The 23,713-nt window shown below is 47.9% G+C and overlaps 1 protein-coding gene across 13 annotated transcripts; it reads right to left on the bottom strand.

Annotated features, from left to right (window-relative positions):
* Positions 1-7,692: 7,692 nt before the first annotated feature.
* LOC148813516 (uncharacterized) lies at positions 7,693-23,511 on the bottom strand. 13 transcript variants are annotated; one of them, XM_088908102.1, is made up of 14 exons: positions 20,904-23,489; positions 20,500-20,654; positions 20,265-20,401; positions 20,009-20,156; positions 18,355-18,598; positions 16,996-17,917; positions 16,302-16,431; positions 16,120-16,175; positions 15,934-16,021; positions 15,576-15,605; positions 15,221-15,332; positions 14,936-15,084; positions 14,638-14,691; positions 10,575-12,190 (listed from the first exon to the last, which is right to left on the bottom strand). In XM_088908102.1, the coding sequence occupies exons 10-14, from the start codon at positions 15,594-15,596 to the stop codon at positions 12,149-12,151; spliced, it is 378 nt and encodes a 125-aa protein (XP_088764228.1). In that variant the 5' UTR covers positions 15,597-15,605; positions 15,934-16,021; positions 16,120-16,175; positions 16,302-16,431; positions 16,996-17,917; positions 18,355-18,598; positions 20,009-20,156; positions 20,265-20,401; positions 20,500-20,654; positions 20,904-23,489; the 3' UTR covers positions 10,575-12,148. The 13 variants fall into 13 exon arrangements, 12 of the variants coding, with proteins under 12 accessions (XP_088764228.1, XP_088764230.1, XP_088764220.1 ...); XR_016086206.1 differs by adding an exon at positions 7,693-8,230 and having other exon boundaries at positions 8,317-12,190; positions 15,221-15,250; positions 15,576-16,021; ... (1 more) ...; positions 20,500-20,632; positions 21,967-23,511; XM_088908104.1 differs by lacking the exon at positions 15,576-15,605 and adding an exon at positions 15,474-15,520 and having other exon boundaries at positions 16,302-18,598; positions 20,500-20,632; positions 21,967-23,490.
* Between the last annotated feature and the right edge of the window lie 202 nt (positions 23,512-23,713).

Here is a 23,713-nt window from a genome sequence, read left to right as displayed (position 1 = left end):
CCTCTGTACTGTGAACTGTCACCTCTATGATGTTGTAATACCCTGACTTGTGGACTGTGCTTTAGTCTAATCACTTGACCAGTGTGCCAACTGGTTCTCTGTACTCTACTGTAATATTCAGGTCTCTGTATTGTACTGTGATATGAAGTGTCACTTGTACTTTATTGTAAGATTCAGATCTCTGTATTGTACTCTCACATGCACTGTCAGCTGTACTCAGTTGTCGTAATGAGATTGCTGTAGGGTACTGTCATCTGTACTCTGTTATATGCAGGACTATGTATTGTACTGTCATGGGAAGTGTCATCTGTACTCTATTGTCATATTCAGATCTCTATGGTATTGTGAAGTGAATTGTCCCCTGTACTCTTTTGTCATATTCAGGTCTTTGTATTGTCATGTACACTGTCACCTGTACACTACTGTAAGATTCAGGTCTCTGTATTGAACTGTCACCTGTAATTTGTTGTAAGATTCAGATCTGTATTGTACTGTGAAGTGAAATGTCCTCTGTACTCTATTGTCATATTCAGATTTTTGTATTATGTGTACTGTCATTTGTACTGTAGTTTCATATCTTTGTGTTGTACTGTATATTTAGTGTCACCTGTACTTTTTTGTAAGATGCAGATCTCTGTATTCTACTTTGTAATATTCAGATCTCTGTATTGTACTCTGCTGTGAACTGTCACCTGCACTCTAGTGTATTATTCAGGTTTTTATTGTACTGTCATGTTCACTGTCACCTGTGCTCTGTCAGATGCAGGACTCTGTATTAAACTGTCACCTGTACTTTATTGTAAGATTCAGAACTCTGTATTGTACTCTCACATGCACTGTCAGTTGTACTCAGTTGTCGTAATGAGATTGCTGTAGGGTACTGTCATCTGTACTCTGTTATATGCAGGACTATGTGTTGAACTGTCACCTGTACTCTATTGTCATATTCAGATCTCTATGGTATTGTGAAGTGAATTGTCCCCTGTACTCTTGTCATATTCAGGTCTTTATATTGTCATGTACACTGTCACCTGTACGCTACTGTAAGACTCAGGTCTCTGTATTGTACTGTCACCTGTAATTTGTTGTAAGATTCAGATCTGTATTGTACTGTGAAGTGAAATGTCCTCTGTACTCTATTGTCATATTCAGATTTTTGTATTATGTGTACTGTCATTTGTACTGTAGTTTCATATCTTTGTGTTGTACTGTATATTAAGTGTCACCTGTACTTTTTTATAAGATGCAGATCTCTGTATTCTACTTTGTAATATTCAGATCTCTGTATTGTACTCTGCTGTGAACTGTCACCTGCACTGTAGTGTATTATTCAGGTTTTTATTGTACTGTCATGTTCACTGTCACCTGTACTCTTGTAACAGTCAGATCTCTGTATTCTACTTTGTAATATTCAGATCTCTGTATTGTACTCTGCTGTGAACTGTCACCTGCACTCTAGTGTATTATTCAGGTTTTTATTGTACTGTCATGTTCACTGTCACCTGTACTCTGTCAGATGCAGGACTCTGTATTGAACTATCATCTGTACTTTATTGTAAGATTTGGATCGCTGTATTGTACTGTGATGTGAACTTTCACCTGTACTTTATTGTAAGATTCAGATCTGTTTTGTACTGTGAAGTGAAATGTCCTTTGTACTCTGTCATATTCAGATTTTTGTATTGTGTACTATCACTTGTACTCTACTGTAGTTCCAGAACTTTGTGTTGTACTGTATATTAAGTGTCGCCTGTACTTTATTGTAAGAATCGGATCTCTGTATTGTACTCTGATGTAATATTCAGATCTCTCTATTATACTCTGGTGTAGTAATGAGATTGCTGTAGGGTACTGTTATCTGTACTCTGTTATATGTAGGACTGTGTTGAACTGTCACCTGTACTCTACTGTCATATTCAGACCTCTATAGTATTGTGAATTGTCCCCTGTACTCTTGTCATATTCAGGTCTTTGTATTATAATGTACACGGTCACCTGTACACTACTGTAAGATTCAGGTCTCTGTAGTGAACTGTCACCTGTACTTTGTTGTAAATTTCAGATCTGTATTGTACTGTCCCTTCTTCACTATGGTAGTATTCAGCTATCTGTGCTCTAGTCTCTATTGTCAGATGCAGGTCTCTCTATTGTATGGTGATTTGAACTGTCTGTTGTATGCTATTGTAATATTTATCTTTGTATTGTACACTATCACCTCTACTCTGTTGTGGTATTCCACTCTCTGTACTGTAGTGGGAGGTGCATTGTCACCTGTCGTCTATTGTAAGACTCGTAGCTCAGCTCTGTTCTGAGAGTCAGACCTCTGTCCTAAACTCTTAGGAGAGGAAGTGTAAACCCTCCAAGCCTGCCCTCTTACCTGGTGCTGTCCTAGAACAACATGGCTACTGGTGTTTCACTGCTGTTGAGCAGCTGTTTACAGGCGGAGTTATTTTGCTGTTCAATAGTTTGCTATGTCCTGAATTCTCTTCCCCAGTAACCACACCAAGCCGGGGTTGTTGTGGACATGTGTGAATTGTCTGCGTTCAGTCTCTACTCCTCTGCTGTGCCCCATGCAGAAAGAGGTCTTGTTCTGTCAATGTAGCCTGTAGGGGATACCCCCCTCTCAGATGTGTAAGAGAGCTGATGGACCGCTCCCCTAAGTGACCGGGCAGGGTGAGTGAGTGAGTACTGATGCTCCTACTGCCTGTGACCACACGGTCTTCACTGCTCAAGGGAGAGGAACCCCACTCCCAGGAGTCAAACCCCAGGAGGAGAAAGGAGTGCGAGTCTGGGGGCAGTCCTGAGGGCAGGGCTGCTGTCTCTGTGCTCAGGGTGATCTCCTCCTGGCTCTGTTTCATAGTGCAGAAGTGTTACTCAAGGTGTGGGAGCTGAGGTGCAGTAACAGCCTTTGTCCACCAGCTGGTGTCTGACACTGTGGGCACAGACATGGTCTGGTTTCCTTTCAGTCTAATGCAGCTCCTTCCTCTCAGGTCCATGGTCCAGTCATCCGCTCCAGGCTGGACTGGTCTTACAGGGGGAGATACAGGTGGGACAGTGCTGGAGTGTGTGTACAATGGGCCAAGGGAGGGGTACAGTCTCAACCCTCTGTTATTCTCTCAGTGGGACTGTGCTGCTGCAGGACTTCATAAACTACATTTCCCAGCAGGCCATGAGGATGATTGTGGCCAATAGGCTGCCTCCCCTGGGTTGATAAGGTGCAGGTGTTGAGAATTCAAGCCTGCAGCCAGTGTATATAATGAGGAGCTCAGAAAAGAGGGAGCTCAGAGACCGGTTGAATTCCTGCAGAGGGCTGGAGCCTGGAGGTGCAAGTTCATACATTCTGTGGGTTTGTCACTGGGAAGGAAAAGGTTAAAGAGCAGGGAAACGCTGAAGCTGTGATGAAGAAATATATATTAATCAACAAACTAGGTTATTTTTGCTAAGATAGTTTTGTAACTCACTCTGCGCGCTGTGTCAGTTTTGCTGCATTCTGACACTCTAGCTCATAGTGTGACAAACTTCACTGTGACTCTACGATGGTCCTGGTCACAACTGCAGGACCCAGACTGCAGTCGAGCTCTGTCAGCTGACCAGCTGCAGAAACAGGATTGGTCAGGTGACAATTAAAAAGCAGGAAGTGGAGTCTCCCAGTGTTGCTGCAGCCAGAGCAGGGAGTGGAGGAAGGAGCTGCTGGAGAAGAAAGACCAGTTCACAGCTCTGTGTCCTTCCCAGCCCAACCCCCTGCTCTCCTGCAGTCAGGGCACGTGTTTCATCTCTCTCACTTCCACAGCAGGACTGGTTTGCTTTAGACATCGTTCACATATGATCTGGGACATGTTGCATGTACTCTACTACGTATTTCTCCTGTTTTTCCATTGATCGAGAGTGGAAGTCTGCTGGTGACCCTGTGACAATTCTCAGAGTCTCCCTTCGTGACGATCAACCTTCCTCACCAGCCCAGCAGTGGCCCTGACCGACCAGAAGATAAACCCAGTTGTTTTTCCAGCTCAGAGGGGACAGGAGACCTGTCCTGACCCAGTGTCCAGTTGACAGCCCCACTCCCCGTCCAAGTGAGACGCAGGCAGACGGCTTTCAGAACAAACACTTTCACAGCCAGGTAAGGAAGGTAAGGAAACGGTGCTCTTTATTCACAGTTTGGGATAAAGCAGTCCAGAAACCAGAAGACAAACCTCTAGTTCTTCTGCAAACTGTCGCTAGACATGCATCCAGACACAGCTCCCAGGCTCAGCAGTCAGACCTCCCCCTGACTCAGCTCTGCAGCTCTTCCCTCCTGCTCTGCTCAGCACAACTGCTCTCTGTCCCCAGCAGCACCAGACTGAAGGCCTCCCCTCCTGCCTTTTAACTGTCTCCCCACCAATCGTCTTCCACCAATTAGGCAGGTGATTATAGGCAGCAGGTTGTTCTCCTGGGCCTCGTTGGGGATGAAGGTCAGACCAGCGCCACTGTCTTGCCTGAACCCGCTGGGCTCTTACAGTGTGGAAATCGAGTGGTTTGGGAGAGGCCTGTGACGGGAAGGTGAAGTGGTTTTTGGGGTCTTTCTGATCCCATATTGTTGTTAAACCTTTGCTGAAGTTTGTTTTGGGTCTCGGGATTAATCTTGCTGGATGTCCTACAGGCTCACCCTCCTCATCCTCTGTTGGGGCTCAGTTGTTCCTGAAATTAATAAAAATAAATACAGTTAAACTAGAAAAAGTGTGATTAGTTTTCAGGGATGAGTAAAAGCATAAATATGTTAAAAAATGCAGAGAATTCAATGAAAATAAACAGGTTGTTTTTCAGAGGCTTTGATCCCACAGCCCCAGAGTTAGAAACCCAGAGCTCTTCCACTGAGCCACAGTCTCTCTGTGAGTCTGGGGCTCCTGTGTGCTCTTGATTTTCCCGGCTCAGGGTTTGAGACTAAGGGATAAAAGACAGACCGAATGAGTTCTCCTTCAGGACAGGAGCCAGTGGAGGAGTGGAGATGGTGCAGAGCTCCTGAGCCCAAGGTTGCAGGTTCAAGTCCTCGCTGAGAACTGAGGTGGGTTTGCAGTGTGGTTCTCCCCAGCAGTGACAGGGTGAGAAGTAAAAACCCACAGCCCTCATGTCTTTATTTATCAGTGTGTTACTGTCCACGAGAATTAAATTAACAAAAGCTCCAGGTTCTTCCAGGATTTGAACCCACAACCTTCAGGCAGAAGTCCAGAGCTCTTCCCCTGAGCCACAGTGTGTCTTTGTAGGTCTGGGGCTCCTGTGGGCTCTTGGTCTTCTTCCCAGTTCAGGGCTGAAACGGAGGGATAAGAGCCGGACCGAATCCCTCTCCCCTTGGGCCTTGGAGCAGGTGGAAGAGTGGAGACGGTGCTGCGCTCATGACGAGAAGGTTGTGGGTTCAAGACCTGGCTGATCCCTGGTAAGTAAACCAAGGTGAGTATGTGGGCAGGATGATGGGGAGGGGCTATTACTGGGGGGTAGTGGGGGGGTGGAGGAGGCAGAGCAGGGCCAGGGGGAGGGGCAGTTAGTGGGGGGTGGGCTAGGAAGGGTAGAGCAGGGTAGCTGCTAGGTTAGGCAGGGGGGTAGTGGGGGGGTGGAGGAGGCAGAGCAGGGCCAGGGGGAGGGGCAGTTAGTGGGGGGTGGGCTAGGAAGGGTAGAGCAGGGTAGCTGCTAGGTTAGGCAGGGGGGTAGTGGGTGGTTAGGGTAGAGTAGCAGTAGAGGGAGGGGTAGTGAGGGGGTAGAGTAGGGCAGGGCTAGGTTAGACAGGTGGACAGGTGGATAGGGGGGTAGAAGGTAGAGTAGCACTAGGGGGAGGGGTAGCTCCAGTGGGGTAGTGGGTGGTAGGATAGAGTAGGGCAGGGCTAGGGAGAGAGGTGGGGGGTTAGATGGGGTGAGTAGAGTAGAGTAGGGCAGGGCTAGGCTGGTGTAGGTGGAGAGGGGAGGAGGAGTGGCAGGTGGCCTGGGCCTGAGGGGGCAGGAGGAGGAGTTGGGAGGGGTGAGGGGCATGTAGAGGCAGGCAGGTGGAGGAGGAGTGGAAGGTGGCCTGGGCCTGAGGAGGAGTTGGGAGGGGGGCCCAGGGTAGGAGGGAGGGGTGACAGGAGGAGGCTGCCAGGGGCAGGTAGTGGAGGGGGCAGGCAGGCAAGAGAGAGGAGGGGGAGGGAGGCAGGGCCAGGGTAGGAGAGGGGGGTAGGTAGAGCAGGTGGGTGGAGTGAGGAGTGAAAATGTGGAGGGGCAGGGGGCAGGGGGCAGGAGCTGGAGAGGGGGTGACAGAGGTCCAGGTCAGTGGTGGCAGATGGCAAACAAAACTTCACTTCTTTTGTGATAAGCATGCATCCTCCTCCATGTGGGGAAATGGGGGTGAAAGTTTTGAGCAGTGTTTGAGCACTTATCCCATCCCCCACCTCCTCCACCTTCCACCTCCACTCTAGCTGCCCCTCACCCCTCCCCTCCTCTCCTCACTCACCTGGGCCCTTCTCCCCCTCACCTGCTCTACCTACCCACCCCCTACCCTGGCCTGGGCCTCCCTCCCAGCTCCTTACCTCCCACTGCCCCCTCAGGCCCAGGCCACCTGCCCCTCCTCCTCCCCTCTCCACCTACACCAGCCCTACTCTAATCACCCCTCCCCCTAGTGCTACTCTATCCACTACCCCCCTGTCTAACCCTACCCACCCCCCACCTCTCTCTCTAGCCCTACCCTATTCTATCCTACCACCCACTACCCCACTGGAGCTACCCCTCCCCCTAGTGCTACTCTACCTACTACCCACCTGTCTAACCTAGCTCTACCCTACTCTACCCACTCACTACCCCTCCCTCTACTGATACTCTACCCTAACCACCCACTACCCCCCTGCCTAACCTAGCAGCTACCCTGCTCTACCCTTCCTAGCCCACCCCCCACTAGCTGCCCCTCCCCCTGGCCCTGCTCTGCCTCCTCCACCCCCCCCACTACCCCCCAGTAATAGCCCCTCCCCATCATCCTGCCCACATACTCACCTTGGTTTACTTACCAGGGATCAGCCAGGACTTGAACCCACAACCTCCTGGTCATGAACGCAGCACCGTCTCCACTCTTCCACCTGCTCCAGGCCCAAGGGGAGAGGGATTCGGTCCGGCTCTTATCCCTCCGTTTCAGCCCTGAACTGGGAAGAAGACCAAGAGCCCACAGGAGCCCCACACCTACAAAGACACACTGTGGCTCAGGGGAAGAGCTCTGGACTTCTGCCTGAAGGTTGTGGGTTCAAATCCTGGAAGAACCTGGAGCTTTTGTTAATTTAATTCTTGTGAACAGTAACACACTGATAAATAAAGACATGAGGGCTGTGGGTTTTTACTTCTCACCCATGTCACTGCTGGGGAGAACCACACTGCAAACCCACCTCAGTTCTCAGCCAGGACTTGAACCTGCAACCTTGGGCTCAGGAGCTCTGCACCATCTCCACTCCTCCACTGGCTCCTGTCCTGATGGAGAGCTCATTCGGTCTGTCTTTTATCCCTCAGTCTCGAACCCTGAGCCGGGAAAACCAAGAGCACACAGGAGCCCCAGATTCCCACAGAGACTGTGGCTCAGTGGAAGAGCTCTGGGTTTCTAACTCTGGGGCTGTGGGATCAAAGCCTCTGAAAAATGACTTGTTTATTTTCATTGAATTCTCTGCATTTTTTAACATTTATGCTTTTACTCATCCTGGAAAACTAATCACACAGTTTTCCTAGTTGAATTGGGTTTATTTTTATTGATTTCAGGAACAACTGAGCCCCAACAGAGGATGAGGAGGGTGAGCCTGTAGGACATCCAGCAAGATTAATCCCGAGATCCAAAACAAACTTCAGCAAAGGTTTAACAACAATATGGGATCAGAAAGACCCAAAAAGCACTTCACCTTCCCGTCACAGGCCTCTCCCAAACCGCTCGATTTCCACACTGTAAGAGCCCAGCAGGTTCAGGCAAGACAGTGGCGCTGGTCTGACCTTCATCCCCAACGAGGCCCAGGAGAACAACCTGCTGCCTATAATCACCTGCCTAATTGGTGGAAGACGATTGGTGGGGAGACAGTTAAAAGGCAGGAGGGGAGGCCTTCAGTCTGGTGCTGCTGGGGACAGAGAGCAGTTGTGCTGAGCAGAGCAGGAGGGAAGAGCTGCAGAGCTGAGCTGTGTTGGGGGAGGAGGTCTGACTGCTGAGCCTGGGAGCTGGGAGTCTGCCTGTCTTCACAAAGACCTGCTGTGAAGCCGACTGCACGTCTACCTAGAGCTCAGAGAAGAACTAGAGGTTTGTCTTGTGGTTTCTGGACTACTTTATCCCAAACTTTGAATAAAGAGCAGTTTCCTTACCTTGTGGCTCTGAAAGTGTTTGTGCTGAGAGCTGTCCACCTGTCTCTCACCTGGAGGGGGAGTGGGGCTGTCAACTGGACACTGGGACAGGACAGGTCTCCTGTCCCCTCTGAGCTGAAAAACAACTGAGTTTCTTCTGGTCAGCCTGGGCCACTGCTGATCCTCCTGAGGGGAGAATCTGTGAGTTACCACAGGGTCACAAGCAAACTTCCACTGTCCATCAATGACAAACAGGAGCACTATGGAGTTGAGTACATGCACAATATCCCAGATCGTATGTGAACGATGTCTAAAGCAAACCAGTCCTGCTGAGCCCTGTGGAAGTGAGAGATGAAACACGTGCCCTGACTGCAGGAGAGCAGGGGGTTGTGCTGGGAAGGACACAGACAGAGCTGTGAACTGGTCTTTCTTCTCCAGCAGCTCCTTCCTCCACTTGCTGCTCTGGCTGCAGCAACACTGGGAGACTCCACTTCCTGCTTTTTAATTGTCACCTGACCAATCCTTTCTCTCCAGCTGGTCAGCTGACAGAGCTCGACTGCAGTCTGGGTCCTGCAGTTGTGACCAGGACCATTGTAGAGTCACAGTGAAGTTTGTCACACTATGAGCTAGAGTGTCAGAAAGCAGCAAAACTGACACAGCGGGCAGAGTGAGTTACAAAACTATCTTAGTAAAAATAACCCAGTTTGTTGATTAATATATATTTCTTCATCACAGCTTCAGCGTTTCCCTGCTCTTCAACCTTTTCCTTCCCAGTGACAAACCCACAGAATGTATGAACTTGCACCTCCAGGCTCCAGCCCTCTGCAGGAATTCAACCGGTCTCTGAGCTCTCTCTTGTGTGAGCTCCTCATTATATACACTGGCTGCAGGCTTGAATTGACAACACCTGCACCTTATCAACCCAGGGGAGGCAGCCTATTGGCCACAATCGTCCTCATGGCCTGCTGGGAACTGTAGTTCATGAAGTCCTGCAGCAGGACAGTCCCCGCGAGAGAGTAGCAGAGGGGTGAGACCGTACCCCTGCCTTGGCCCATTTTACACCCTAACCCTGCCCCACCTGTATCTCCCCCTGTAAGACAAGTCCAGCCTGGAGTGGATGACTGCACCAACAGCAAGGTGGTGCATTAGATTGAATAGAAAGCAGACTGATCATCGCTGTGGGAGGGGACTTTTTTTCCCATCTTGGCACTGGGTACAGCTGAGCAAGTAAGAATTCCACTAGGGTTGTGGTAGATGGCACAAAAAAAAAACCTGGACTCTTGAACCTCCTCTCCTGCCCACACTGCCATCTGCTGGAGCACAGCTGTTACTGCACCTCAGCTCCCCCACTGGGGTAACTCTTCTGCATGAGAGAAGTGCTGCAGCCCTTTAGACATGAATTAGTAACTGAGGAGTCTTCAATCTGAAACAGGTAGGATGTCATACTGACAGAAGACACAGCAGCCCCTGCCCTCAGGAAACCCCCAGACTCACCTCCTTACCCCTGGCTCAGTGCGGGTCCTGGCCCCGGGGTTTCTTCTCTTTATTCTTGAGCACTGAGGAGCTCCAGCTCTCCCCCTGTCTCTCGTGAGCACAGGCAGCAGCTGGATTAATATCCTCACTCACACCTGTACTTACTGACCGGTGGCACAGGGCAGGCAGCTTTCTTGACCTTCAGCTACAGGGGGAGCATGTTTGTGCACAACTCAGGATGACAGAGGCCACATTTCCCAAACCAGACCTACCTCCTGTGAAGCCTACAAACGCCAAGCACAGCGCAGGAGTAGAGCAGGACTACAGACACTGATGCGCACACACACACACACGTGTACAATAACCTCCCCTCAGCTTACCTCTGTTAATTCAGGATACGGCAGTTCTGAACTTGAGGGCGAGGTTCAGCCCAGTCTAACAGAACACAAGACAGTTCAGCACCAACTTGGGTCCATCTTCAAGAACTTGAGCTCACTAGAGGAAGAAGATCAACCCCCAACTTCGTCCATGACAGCACCATACTGGTGTGTGTGGTCACAGGGGGAGGTTACACCAACACTAGTAAGAGCTCAGGACACTGGTCAACTATTTTTAAAAGAGAACAGGTCAGAGACGGGAGTGTTACAATACAGTACAGGTGAGAGTCTACCTGCAGGTACACGACAGTGAGCTGAATAGGACAGTGGAGGACAGGGGAGCTGTTGGGCTCCTGGGTCAAGTACTACAGTCCACAACTTCCGCTCTTACAGCACAATAGAGACAACAGTTCACATGATAGACAAGGCTAAAGGTTACAGTAGTGTATTAGTAACACTTTGTATTAACTATGAGTATTACATTAGATTACTAGAGAGAGGGCCTAGGGTTCATACACAGTACAAGAGTCCACATTGACCAGTAGAGAGGTCAGGGTGTTATTGTGTAGTATAGTTCACATGGCAGTCTATTACAACACAATACAGGTGACAAGTCAGGGTAGTGCACTAGCTTACTGGTGAGTTTGGCACACTGCTCTAATTACACCATCATACAACAGAGCTGACTCTTACATCACTCAAGTGACAGTTCACATCCCCATACAATACAGAGGTCTGGGTATTACAAGACAAGTAACATTTAACAACAGCACCAAGGTCTGAGTATTACACTGGAGTACAGGTAACAGTTTGGTACACTGAACAGGTTATTACATTATAGTACAGTACACATGGCTGGTATTACAGCATCATACAGGTGACAGTTGACATTACAATACAAGAGAGATCAGGATCTCACACTAGATTACAGGCGACAGTTTGGCTTACTGCTCTCATTACACTATCGTACAACACAGAGGGCATTACAACAGTACAAGTGACAGTTCACATCACCATACACTACAGGTCTAGGTATTACTAGAATATAGGTAACAATTAACACACGAGTACAGCACACAGGACTGAGTATTACACTAGAGCACAGGGGACAGTTTGACACACTGCTGTGTTTATTACACTGTCATACAACAGAGACAGAGAGCTGGGTGTTATAACAGTACAGGTGACCATTCACATCTCCATACAACAATATAGGAAACATTTAACATGACAACAGCGGACAGATGTCTGACTATTAGCACAGGTGAGTGGTACACTGAACTGGTTATTACAGTATAGGACAGTACACATGGCTGGGTATTACAGCACCATACAGTTGACATCACAGTACAGTGGACAAGTCAGGGAATTACAATAGATTACAGGTGATAGTTTGGTATACCAAACCGCTTATTACATTGTAGATCAGTACACATGGCAGGATATTACAATACACTACAGGTGACAACAGTACAGTAGACAAGTCAGGGTATGACACTAGGGCACAGGTGACTGTTTCAGACTCAAGTCTGAATGTTACACTGAAATGCAGGACAGAGGAAGACTGTTACAACAGTGTACAATCACAGTTCAGTACAGCAGTCCATGTATTACAGCACAGTACAGTACACAGGGCTGAGTATTACAGAATACAGGTGACAATTTAACACACTCGGCTCAGTCTTACAACGGCACAGGACGGCTCATTCCACAGATCTGAGTATTAAAACACTGCAGGTGAGGGTTCAAACAGTTGTGGTACTGAGAATTAACATCCCCTACAAGTGAGAGTTCAGCACACTGGGGGAAGTAGTTCAGTCCAGGTAAGAGGGGAGCACACATTTGAGTAATTATAATTATAATCAAGTGAGAGTAAAGCACACAGGTGTGTCATTGAGTACTGAAACCGAGTAAAGGTGAGTGTAGCGCACAGACTCAACTATTAAAGTAACTTACAGATGAAGGTTCAGGCTACAGCCATGTCACTGTGCATTACAGCTCGGCTACAAGTGAGAGTCCAGCCACACTAGTAGAGTCCAGTCCACCTGTTTAAAAAGAAAAGATGATGAGAGTTCAGCACACAGACGTGAGTATTATAAAGATCACTGCAGGTCAATGGTCAGCCTACTGGTGTAACACGGAGGATTCAAGTCAAGTTCATTGTCATTATACTCATATACAGGTATATGGGATATATAAACGGTCTTTAGCTAGCTCGCAGACGATAAGTAGTACAAAAAAAACAATACAATTATATAATAAAAAACAGGCAATGTGCAAAAACATGCATCAACAGAGTGAAATAACTGATGGGGAGTGAGCTTTTTGACATGGAAGGTAGGGGTAGATTTCAATGTGTGTGTGTTTGTGGTTAGAGAGAAGGCACTGTGAGGTTCAGATCGTAGGCGAGAGAGGCTGGGAGTTTAGTAGTTTGATAGTGCGGGGGTAAAAACCGTCTCCCAGTCTGGTACTCTGGGCCTGAATGCTCTGGTACCATTTTCCAGATGGTAGAGGGTCATAGAAGCTGTAGCTGGGGTGTGTGGGGTCTTTGATGATGCCTAGAGCTTTCCTCAAGCCCCGTCTGTCAAAAGTGTCCAGTGGAGAAGGGAGGGCAACCCCAGTGATGGACTGGGCAGTTTTCACCATTGAAGCCCAGTACACAACTCTGAGCAGAGCAAACTAGTACCAGTCTGCTGTGAGTCCACATCTCTATTACAACACAGTACAGGTTACAGTTCATCACACAGGGCTGAGTACCCTAATAGGACAGCTGCCAGTTTAGCATAAACATCTGGGTATTACAACACTGCAGGTGAAGGGTCAACAGACAGTTGTGTCAGTGAGTATTAAATTTCAGTACAAGCAAGGGATCAGCACACTGCTTGAAGTAGTTTAGTACAGTCCAAGTGAGAGCTGAACACAGATTTGAGTATTAAAGCACAGTAAAGGCTAGAGTTTAGTGTACCTGTTTGAGTATTACCACACATTACAAATGACGATGAAGCACACAGGTTTTTATATTAAAGCTCACTGCAGAGGAGAGTTCAGAACACAGGTTTCAGGATTAAAACAGAAAAAAGTACAAGTTATTTTTAGTAGTGTCCAGGTGAGAGCCAACCACACAGATCTGGGTATTAAAACATTAAATTAAAAACAGTGAAAGCAAATTATACAGGTGCGTCATTGAGTATTACAACTCAGTAAAAGGTAAGAGTGTAGCACACAGATTCGAGTATTAAAGATCACTGCAGGTGAAAGTTCACCGTGCTGGTGTCACCGAGTATTGAAGCACACTACAATCGTGAGTTCACTACAGACGAAGGTTCATGTCAGTGAATATTGAAGTTCAGTACAGGTGAGAGTTCAGCACAAGTCTGAGCATTACAACACAGTACAGTTCAGCACACAGGGCTGGGTACTCTAATAGTACAGTTGACAGCTCAGCACACAGACTTGAGTACTCAAGTACACTGCAGGTGAAGGTTCGACAAACTGGTGCATCACTGAGTATTCCAGTTCAGTACAAGAGAGAGTTCAGCACACTGGTTTAAGTAGTTTAGTACAGTCCAGGTGAGGGTTTACTCACCAGATTTGAGTGTTAAAATTATAAAATGGTGAGATTAAAGCACACAGGTGTGTCAGTACATATTAACTCTCACAGGGTAGCACACCGATTTGAGTATTGAAGTACACTACAGATGAAGGTTCAGCATACACGTCGCTGAATATTAAAACTCACTTACAAGTTAGGGATCAGCACAGTGGATTAAAGTATTTTACAGCAGTTTGAGAATTAAAGCACAGTAAAGGTGAGTTTTGCATGGAGGTGTATCACAATGGTTTAAGTATCACAGTACACACTTTTGAGTATGAAAACACAGTAAAGGGGAGAGTTCAGCACTCGTGTGTCAATGTGAGAATTAAATCAAGTACAAGTCCAGCACCCTGGTTTCAGTATTACAGCACAGTCCACAGGATAGCTCAGCACACAGGTCTGTCATTGAGAATTAAAGCTCAGGACAGGAGAGAGTTACTTATACAAGTGTGAGGATTACCAGTATTAACACTCAGTGGAGATGGGAGTACAGTACACAGGATTGGGTGTTCAAGTATTATATAGGAAAGACTTCAGTACACTGGTCTACATCATTGAGTAACAAACCTCAGTACAGGTGACAGTTCAACACAGACATGTCAGTGTACTAAGGTACAATACTCTCGAGAATTGAGTACACCATTGTCAACACTCCACTCCCTACAGTACAGCCACTGATAACCATGATCAGAACAGTCCATCTGAGCAAAGTACCTCACTCTGGGGTACAAGACTGTGTCCCCCTCTGGAATCAAACCTGCAATCCACAGTCAAAAAGCCCTGTTTAATACTGCAGAAGTGTAGTGTCTTACAGAGGACAGGCAGCTGGACTGAGAGAGAGACACAGCTCAAGAGACGTCACAGGGACCGACAAGGAGGAAGAGACAGGAACCTCACCTCCATGCCAACTCCCAGCCATTCCCATCTTCCCACTGGCAGCCTCTGGATAACCTGGAAAAATAAGGAAAATACAGTCCAATGTCAATCCCAACACCTCATCCATACCTATCTTCCCACCTCTGGAAAATTAGACAGGATTGAGCATCCAAACTCCATTCCCACTGTCTGCCTCAGGACATTCTGGAAAGCTACAGAAATGATCACAGGACAGAACATCAGCCTCCATCCCAACACTTCATCCACACTGGTCTCCCTGCTGTCTGCCCCTGCATTGGAGTCCATCTTGACCTTTTACCCCTGGTATTTTGGCGTTTGAGCTCGGAGAGCAGGAGACGCTGCTGGAGACAGGAAAGACCATCAACCCCATTCTGTCTTCCTCATCCACACTGGTCTTCCCACAGTCAGCCAGTCTTCCACTGTCAGCCTCTGGACATTCTGGGAAAACTACAGAAATGAACACAGGACAGAGCGTCAACCTCCATCCACACTGGTGTTCCCACTGACTTTTCTGGACACCCTGGAAAATTAGGGAAAAGAGAGGAGAGAGCACCCAACCCCTAATCTATCTTCCCATCCATACCCGTCTCTCCACTGTCTTCCTCAGAACATCCTGGAAAATTAGGGAACAAGAACACAGGAGAGGGCTCAATCTTCATACATACACGTCTTCCCACTATCAGCCTCTGGCCAGCCTGGAAAATAAGAGAAAAGAGACAGGAGAGGAGAGACCATCAACCTCCATTCCAACTCCTCCTCCATACCCATTTTCCCAGTGCCAATTTTATGGGCATCCTAGAAAATCACGGAAAAGATTATAGGAGAGAACATCCAACCTCTATCCCAGCCATACTTGTCTCTCCACTGTCTGCCCCTGGACATCCTGGAAAATTAAGGAAAAGAAAACAGGAGAGGGTTTAATCTTCATATATACATACCTGTCTTCCCAGTGTCAGCATCTGGACTTGCTGGAAAACAAAGGAGAGGGTTTAAGTTTTCTGGACATCAAGATTAAAAGGAGAGAGCATCCAATCTCTATCCCAACCATACCCATCTTCCCACTGGCCGCCTCTGGTCAGCCTGGAAGATCATACAGGAGAGAGAGTTCAGCATCAATCCCAACACCACACCTGCCTCTCGACTGTCTGCTTGTGGACATCCTGGAAAATTAGGGGAAAAAAAAAAGGAAGATTCCCACCTCCATTCCGAATCCCCTTCCACCTCGGTCTTCCCACTGTTAGTTCTTTTGGACATCCTGGAAAATTAGGGAAAAGATTACAGGAGAGGGTAACCAACCTCAATCCCAACTCCCAGCCATACTGGTCTTCTCACTGTCAGCCACTGGACAACCCGTCTTCTGTCTGCCTCAGGACATTCTGGAAAACTACAGAAATGAACACGGGACAGAGCATCAACCTCCATTCCAACACTCGATCCACACTGGTCTTCCCACTGGCTGGGAAAAAAAAATATGATTCCCACCTCCATTCCAACTCCCCTTCCACTCCGTCTTCCCACTGTCAATTCTTTTGGACATCCTGGAAAATTAAGGAAAAGAAAACAGGAGAGGGTTTAATCCTCATACATACAGGTCTTCCCAGTGTCAGCCGCCAGACTTACTGGAAAATGTCAAAAGGGAAAAGAGCCAGGAGAGAGCATCCCACCTCCATCCCAGGACACGCTGCTGTAGGCTGCACAGCTGTGACAGCTGGTTCGTGTGTCTGAGGGCAGCAGTCTGGCTCTGCAGTCTCTCTGTGTCTGGTCATCTGTCTTCAGCCCAGCGTTCACCCGTCACTCAAGATGGAGAGAAAACCTGACCTTAACTATTACAGCTGTACAATAACTACACAACATCACTCAGCACAGAGGAGCTGTGTGGATCCTGTCACAACTACAGAGCAGAGGCATGTCTGAGCTCTCTGTGCCAGTCCTGATGGTGGTGTCATACATATTACATACAGGTGACAAGAACACTGCTTCTATCACCAGTGTTTCTGCTGAAAATAACAGTAGAACTGTTTCTCTTACTAGTGTCCTCTTGGGGAAAAAAAACAGCAACACTGCTTCTATTACAAGTACTGCTACTGAAAATGACAATAATACTGCTTCCGATAATAGTGCTGCTAATAAAATAAGTCTACTAATAGTATTACTATTAATTCAAGAATAACTACTTCACCAGGCTCCGATATCAATGCTAGTAACTTTATAAGTTAGTGCAGGTTCTCCTCTCTCACTAGTAGGGTGTTCATGCCCTGAGTGTGACACAGGAGTGACAGGACTAACCTGACCTTCTGGTCATGCTGGAGGGTGGTATTGGACTCGGGTTCGAGAGTGTAGTGTCAACAGCACACTGACCAGGTTCTTGTGGGCGAGAGACAGCAGGAGGTCAGGATACAGCCCTGAGGGTCACCCCCTGGAGCCCCGATAGGAGTCCACTGGCTCTCCACCTTGAGCTCGTCTCTAAGGAGCAGCCTGAATCGGGGTCACCTGCAGCTGTGCATCCCAGATTGGTCCGATCAGCCCCGATCCTGTAAGACCAGAGTCACCTGCAGGGTCTGACCTGGCTCCTGGTGGGAATAAACAGACCTGAAGGCAGCCTGTGCTCCACCGAGTCCCGACTGCTCTGGTCCAGAGCTGCTGTTCTGGTGACCCGTCCTGGAGAAACACGGGCGTGTTGTCCACAGGCTCTCTCCCCCTTCGGAGGTTCTGACACCCCTGGGCTCCTCCTGGTCAGCCCGAGTCTTCGGGGGGTCCAGGCGGAGTTTCTTCCTGTTGGCTTCTCCCAGATCTTCCAGACTCCTCAGGCCTGAGCCGGGCTGGGAGGAGGGAACCTTCCCCGAGATCCTGGAGCCCGACGTCCAGACGAGACGACCGGAGAGATGGAGCCGATGGGGGAGGATGAGGGCGTCGGGGCTCCTGGGAGAGAGCTCCGATGTTGGGGCGTCTGTCCTTCCTCTTGACTTTTCCTCCTTCAGGATTCCACAAAGATTTCAGTTGAGCATGTTCAGTGTCACACAGGAATGTTCCTTGGCTTCAAGTGTCTGGTACTCCCCACTCCTCTCACCATTACAGTGAATACAGAGAAGCTGACTGGTTTGGGGACTCACTGCGTTCCAGTGAATACCCAGTACAGAAGCTATGTAGTATAATAGTTACTCACGAAATAAACCAATGTTTTTTTGTACAGCCATTGCTGAACACCCAGCATAGTGAAGATGCAATAATTATTCGTAGAAGACAGTGACTGGTTTAGTGTCCAACCACTGCAGTGAAGATCCTGTACAGCAAATATTTAATGAAATGATAAATAAGCAAAGACAACAAGTGTAGTGACTTACCATTTCAGTGAATATCTTGTAAACCATTACTGTGAATTTCCAACACAGAAAATTATCTACGACAGTGAATACCCAGTACAGGGACTATTAGTCACCAACCACAATGAATATCAGTTAAAGTGAATAATTGTAAGTAATTATCTTTTACAACAAATACCAGTAATAGTGACTGGCCACTACAGTGATTAAGAGTGAGTATTCAGGACAAAGACTGTTGTGACTAACCATTACAATTACTACCCAGTAAACTGAATATCCAACACAAAACACTCAGGAAAAAAAACTGCCTGGATTAGTGACTAACCATTAGAGAGAAACTCCAGCACAGTGAAGACACAAAAAGATATTTAGGAAAGAAACTGGTTTAGTGACCTACCATCCCAGTGCATTCCCAGCATGGGAAATAGGCCAATGAACTAATTATTCAGGAAACAGACTGGAGAGACGGTCTGGTTTAGTGGTTAACAAGTACAGAGAATATCCAAGAAAAGGAGTCCTCGTTAATTCTGTCGGGTTTTCAGTTGTTTTGGTACAAAGCGGTCCCTTCATTAAGTGACTCCTGCAGACTTCCGCTGATCTGGTCTGAACTTCCGTCTGTGTTTTCCAGGGAATCTCGTGGGCTTGTGAGGAGGATCGGAGATGAACGACAATGATAAAAAGCTTTATTTACGTATTCATACCTGGTCAGATTAACATCATATGCTAAAAAACAGCTGGCGATACTCAAATCTACAGCCACACTAAACCCGACAGTGAAGTAGCCGTCTCTGCTCTGTACAGTATAAATACAGGACAGGTGCGTCCCTGGACTGTGTGCCTCTAGACTGTATAAATACAGGTCAGGTGCGTCCCTGGACCGTGTGCCTCTAGACTGTATAAATACAGGACAGGTGCGTCCCTGGACCGTGTGCCTCTAGACTGTATAAATACAGGACAGGTGCGTCCCTGGACCATGCGTCTCTAGACTGTATAAATACAGGACAGGTGTGTCTCTAGACTGTATAAATACAGGACAGGTGCGTCCCTGGACCATGCGTCTCTAGACTGTATAAATACAGGTCAGGTGTGCCTCTAGACTGTATAAATACAGGTCAGGTGCGTCTCTGGACTGTGTGCCTCTAGACTGTATAAATACAGGTCAGGTGCGTCTCTGGACTGTGTGCCTCTAGACTGTATAAATACAGGTCAGGTGCGTCTCTGGACTGTGTGCCTCTAGACTGTATAAATACAGGACAGGTGCGTCCCTGGACCATGCGTCTCTAGACTGTATAAATACAGGACAGGTGTGCCTCTAGACTGTATAAATACAGGACAGGTGCGTCCCTGGACCGTGTGCCTCTAGACTGTATAAATACAGGTCAGGTGCGTCCCTGGACCATGCGTCTCTAGACTGTATAAATACAGGTCAGGTGCGTCTCTAGACTGTATAAATACAGGACAGGTGTGTCTCTAGACTGTATAAATACAGGACAGGTGCGTCCCTGGACCATGCGTCTCTAGACTGTATAAATACAGGTCAGGTGCGTCTCTAGACTGTATAAATACAGGACAGGTGCGTCCCTGGACCGTGTGCCTCTAGACTGTATAAATACAGGTCAGGTGCGTCCCTGGACCGTGTGCCTCTAGACTGTATAAATACAGGTCAGGTGTGTCTCTAGACTGTATAAATACAGGACAGGTGCGTCTCTAGACTGTATAAATACAGGACAGGTGCGTCCCTGGACCATGCGTCTCTAGACTGTATAAATACAGGACAGGTGCGTCCCTGGACCATGCGTCTCTAGACTGTATAAATACAGGTCAGGTGTGTCTCTAGACTGTATAAAGGTGCGTACCTGGACCGTGTGTCTCTAGACTGTATAAATACAGGACAGGTGCGTCCCTGGACTGTGTGCCTCTAGACTGTATTAATACAGGACAGGTGCGTCCCTGGACCATGCGTCTCTAGGCTGTATAAATACAGGTCAGGTGTGTCCCTGCACCGTGCGTCTCTAGACTGTATACATACAGGACAGGTGCGCCTCACTCACCTCTCTCTCCTGCTCCGTGACTGAGCCAGTGGAGACACATGCAGAAGGAGAGCAGAGAACAGGGTGAAGATCAGACTCACTCGTGCTGCGATCTCCTGTCAGGCTGGGCAGGGCTCAGGGTTCAAGTCAGGGGTAGGCTCTTCCTTTCCTGTAAAACACAAGTAGGAAGATCAGACAGCCTGCAGCACCAGTCAAGTCCCTTCCTGTGGTCAGAGGGGTCATTCTGCTGCTGTATAGGGTTTTTATAAGCCATTACCCCTACAGACAGGGTCTGCTTTCTCAAGCAGGTGGTGTCGTCTCGGAGTCTGAGGTCACAGGGCAGGGTGACTGTGTCCCCAAGTCCGACTGCTCTGAGCTCGGCTCCTCCAGAGACGACAGCCCACACAGCAGCGCCTGCAGAGACAATATAAAGAAGACAGATAGAAAAATCACATCGCATGACCCCACACATCACCCTGAACCACACACAGTGAACAAACTCCATTCTCTACCTGGCTGATCCAGAACCCCAGCTGTGCCTGGTCGGGACAGAGGTGGGACTGTCTCTCAGTCAGCTGATCACCCTGATCTCACAGACTCCATCAGGGAGCAGGACTTCCAGACTGTGTCCCTGTATGAGCGAACCTGTGGGACACGTCCAGCATCTCTATTAAGAAACAGGACAGCTCAGAGTTTTAAACCAACACCTGGAGACTCCACTGAGTAACATGATACTCATTGTAAAAAATCCTTTGAGCAATCTTCTGTAGTGGCCTCAGGTTTAAGAATCAGAGAGTACAGTGTTGCCCTACAGTTTTCCCCCACTTCACCCCTGGCTGCCTGATCCGGTTTCCCAACACGGGGGGCAGCTCCCACATTCCCAGTCCCTCCCCACCTGTCCCACAGCCTCCCTGACCTCTCCCTGCCTGCGGGGCCGTGTTCCTCCTGCAGGAGCTGCGTCTGGTGGGAATAAACAGGCCTGAAGGCAGCCTGTGCTCCACCGAGTCCCGACTGCTCCGGTCCAGAGCTGCTGTTCTGGTGACCCGTCCTGGAGAAACACAGGTGTGTGGTCCACAGGCTCTCTCTCCCCCTTGTTCCGTAGTTCTGATGACAACCCTGGGCTCCTCCCAGTCAACCCAAGTCTCCAGGGGGTCCGGGCTCTTCCTGGTCAGCCCAAGTCTCCGGGGGGGTCCAGGCGCTGGGCTCCTCCTAGAGTCAAGGTCCAGGAGGAGTTTCTTCCTGTTGGCTTCTCCCAGATCTAGACTGCTCCGGATGGGAGGAAGACGCAGCCGGAACACCAGAGCAGGAGGTCAACATCTCAGCTCCAATTCCCAAGACTGAGGCGGGTTCACTCCTCCGGGCTCCTCTCCTTCATCAACCCCTCAGCACCTATTTCAGATAACTCACTACCCCAGTTACTTTACCCAAGGGGCACTTTGGGGTTTCAGTGAGAAGCCAACGAGCTCTGCTCCCTGGACCTGGGGGGACACACCTGCGTCACACAAACCGGGGACAAGGCTGAGAGAATCACACTGCACCTGCGCAGGGCTGGCGGAGCTCTCCTCGAGTAACTAAGAGCTGGGAGTGATACTCACAAGCACAGACAAGATGGCTTCTCCCTTTCGCAGCCTGAAACTGCAGAGTGTGCTGCACCAAACTTCAATGACCTCCAAGCTATAAGTGATTCAAGAGCCCAGAAGGGGACATCTGAATTTTACACTTGCATCTCTCACAAAGTTTTTTTTAAATACATAGTCAGTCAGAAAAGCTCCTCAGTAAAGTCACAGAGCTCTTAACTGGAAACAAAGGTCTTCAACGAACAGAGAACACCTATTAATTAAAAAAAGGATGTTTTATCATGAGCAGCACGCACAGTCACACCCCTGAAACGTGTACTAAGCTATTCCAGACGCTTTTTGGAAGCGGACGTGTCGGTGCTGCTCTAGAGAGGCTCGGTCAGCGTGTGTCCGGATACTCACCGCTCACGCCGGGTCAGCCGCCCGTCCGCCGGAAACTCGCCCATTTCAAAGCCCACAGCGAGGTCGAGTGACCCGGTATATCGGCCGAGCATGAGACTCTGATTATTATCTTCGCCTGTCTTAGAAAAGGGCAGCAGAGAAGAGCCAGAACAAATTCCGCCGCTACCGCAAAACAGCAAACGCACCTGCTACATTCCCAACAAGGGAACAACATCCGGCGCTCTTTTATGACGTCAGGAAGCCTCATCGCTAACAAGGGGGCGGGTCCAGGTGATATTCCTGGGCCTGATTGGACAGATGTGGTTTACGTACCTAAGGCGACGCCAGCGCATGTGATTCTCATTAAAACAATACTGGCTTGTATCTCTTGTAATGGACTTACACTGGCACGTTGTCGTATACACAAAGTGAAACGATCTGGGAAGAGTCCTGTGTTTGAACAGTTCGAAGTAGCTGCAAAGGCGTGTTTACAGACGATTTCGAAATGTAAAAACATGAAAGCTGAGCGGACCTTATCTTTATTTGCTGTTTGAACTTTTTTATAGTGTGTATTTGCATTGTAATATGTACCCCTGACGATGTAACTGATATGTTATATGCGCTCTTGTTTGTATTGTTTTTCCTCTTGTTTTTCAAATAAAAAAAATTAAAAAAATCGAAAAAAGAATAAATCGTACTGGCTAACTTTACTCTCCGGTAACCCCGTTTATAAATGTAACAATACCATGGCACAATAATTACCTGGCCTTTCTAACCTCTATACCTAAAGGTGCTGTCCCAAGACTACTTAATAACTCGGACTTCATTTATTTTATTTAATAAATGTTTTAATTATCCCGGGCTAATGTGATCTTTCATCACACGCTGACAACACCTGTGAGACGCGAATGATTTAGTGCCGCAATGAACAAGAGTTAATTGTTAATTGTTAATTAATAAGAGTCTGTACGGGAGTGTGTGTGTGTGTCTATGTCTATACAGTATGTCCAATAAGAGTCTGTACAGGAGTGTGTGTGTGTCTATACAGTGTGTCCAATAAGAGTCTGTACAGGAGAGTGTGTGTCTATACGGTGTGTCCAATAAGAGTCTGTACAGGAGTGTGTGTGTGTGTGTCTATACAGTGTGTCCAATAAGAGTCTGTACAGGAGTGTGTGTGTGTCTATACAGTGTGTCCAATAAGAGTCTGTACAGGAGTGTGTGTGTGTCTAAACAGTGTGTCCAATAAGAGTCTGTACAGGACTGTGTGTGTATCTATACGGTGTGTCCAGTAAGAGTCTGTACAGGAGTGTGTTTGTGTCTATACGGTGTGTCCAATAAGAGTCTGTACAGGAGTGTGTGTGTGTCTATACAGTGTGTCCAATAAGAGTCTGTACAGGAGTGTGTGTGTCTATACAGTGTGTCAATAAGAGTCTGTACAGGACTGTGTGTGTATCTATACAGTGTGTCCAATAAGAGTCTGTACAGGAGTGTGTTTGTGTCTATACGGTGTGTCCAATAAGAGTCTGTACAGGAGTGTGTGTGTGTCTATACAGTGTGTCCAATAAGAGTCTGTACAGGAGTGTGTGTGTCTATACAGTGTGTCAATAAGAGTCTGTACAGGAGTGTGTGTGTGTCTATACAGTGTGTCCAATAAGAGTCTGTACAGGAGTGTGTGTATGTCTATACAGTGTGTCCAATAAGAGTCTGTACAGGAGTGTGTGTGTCTATACAGTGTGTCCAATAAGAGTCTGTACAGGAGTGTGTGTGT

Source organism: Atractosteus spatula (genome assembly GCF_055471065.1).
Source record: "Atractosteus spatula isolate fAtrSpa1 chromosome 10 unlocalized genomic scaffold, fAtrSpa1.hap1 SUPER_10_unloc_1, whole genome shotgun sequence".
NCBI classification, from domain to species: domain Eukaryota; kingdom Metazoa; phylum Chordata; class Actinopteri; order Semionotiformes; family Lepisosteidae; genus Atractosteus; species Atractosteus spatula.
Note: the sequence above shows the minus strand (reverse complement) of the source record. Positions and strands in the feature narration are given on the sequence as shown.

Bases quoted from the DNA above. Each gene is read 5' to 3' on its own strand.
- LOC148813516 (XM_088908097.1), bottom strand. From the start codon at position 15,596: ATGCTGACACTGGGAAGACAG. The intron at 15,085-15,220 runs GTATGGATGGGA...TCATTTCTGTAG, and splicing joins GGAAGACAGTGGAGAGACGG to TTTTCCCAGAATGTCCAGAG. The intron at 12,191-14,637 runs GTGAGGTTCCTG...CTTTTTAAACAG, and splicing joins GGCTGGGAGTTGGCATGGAG to GTGGACTGGACTCTACTAGT.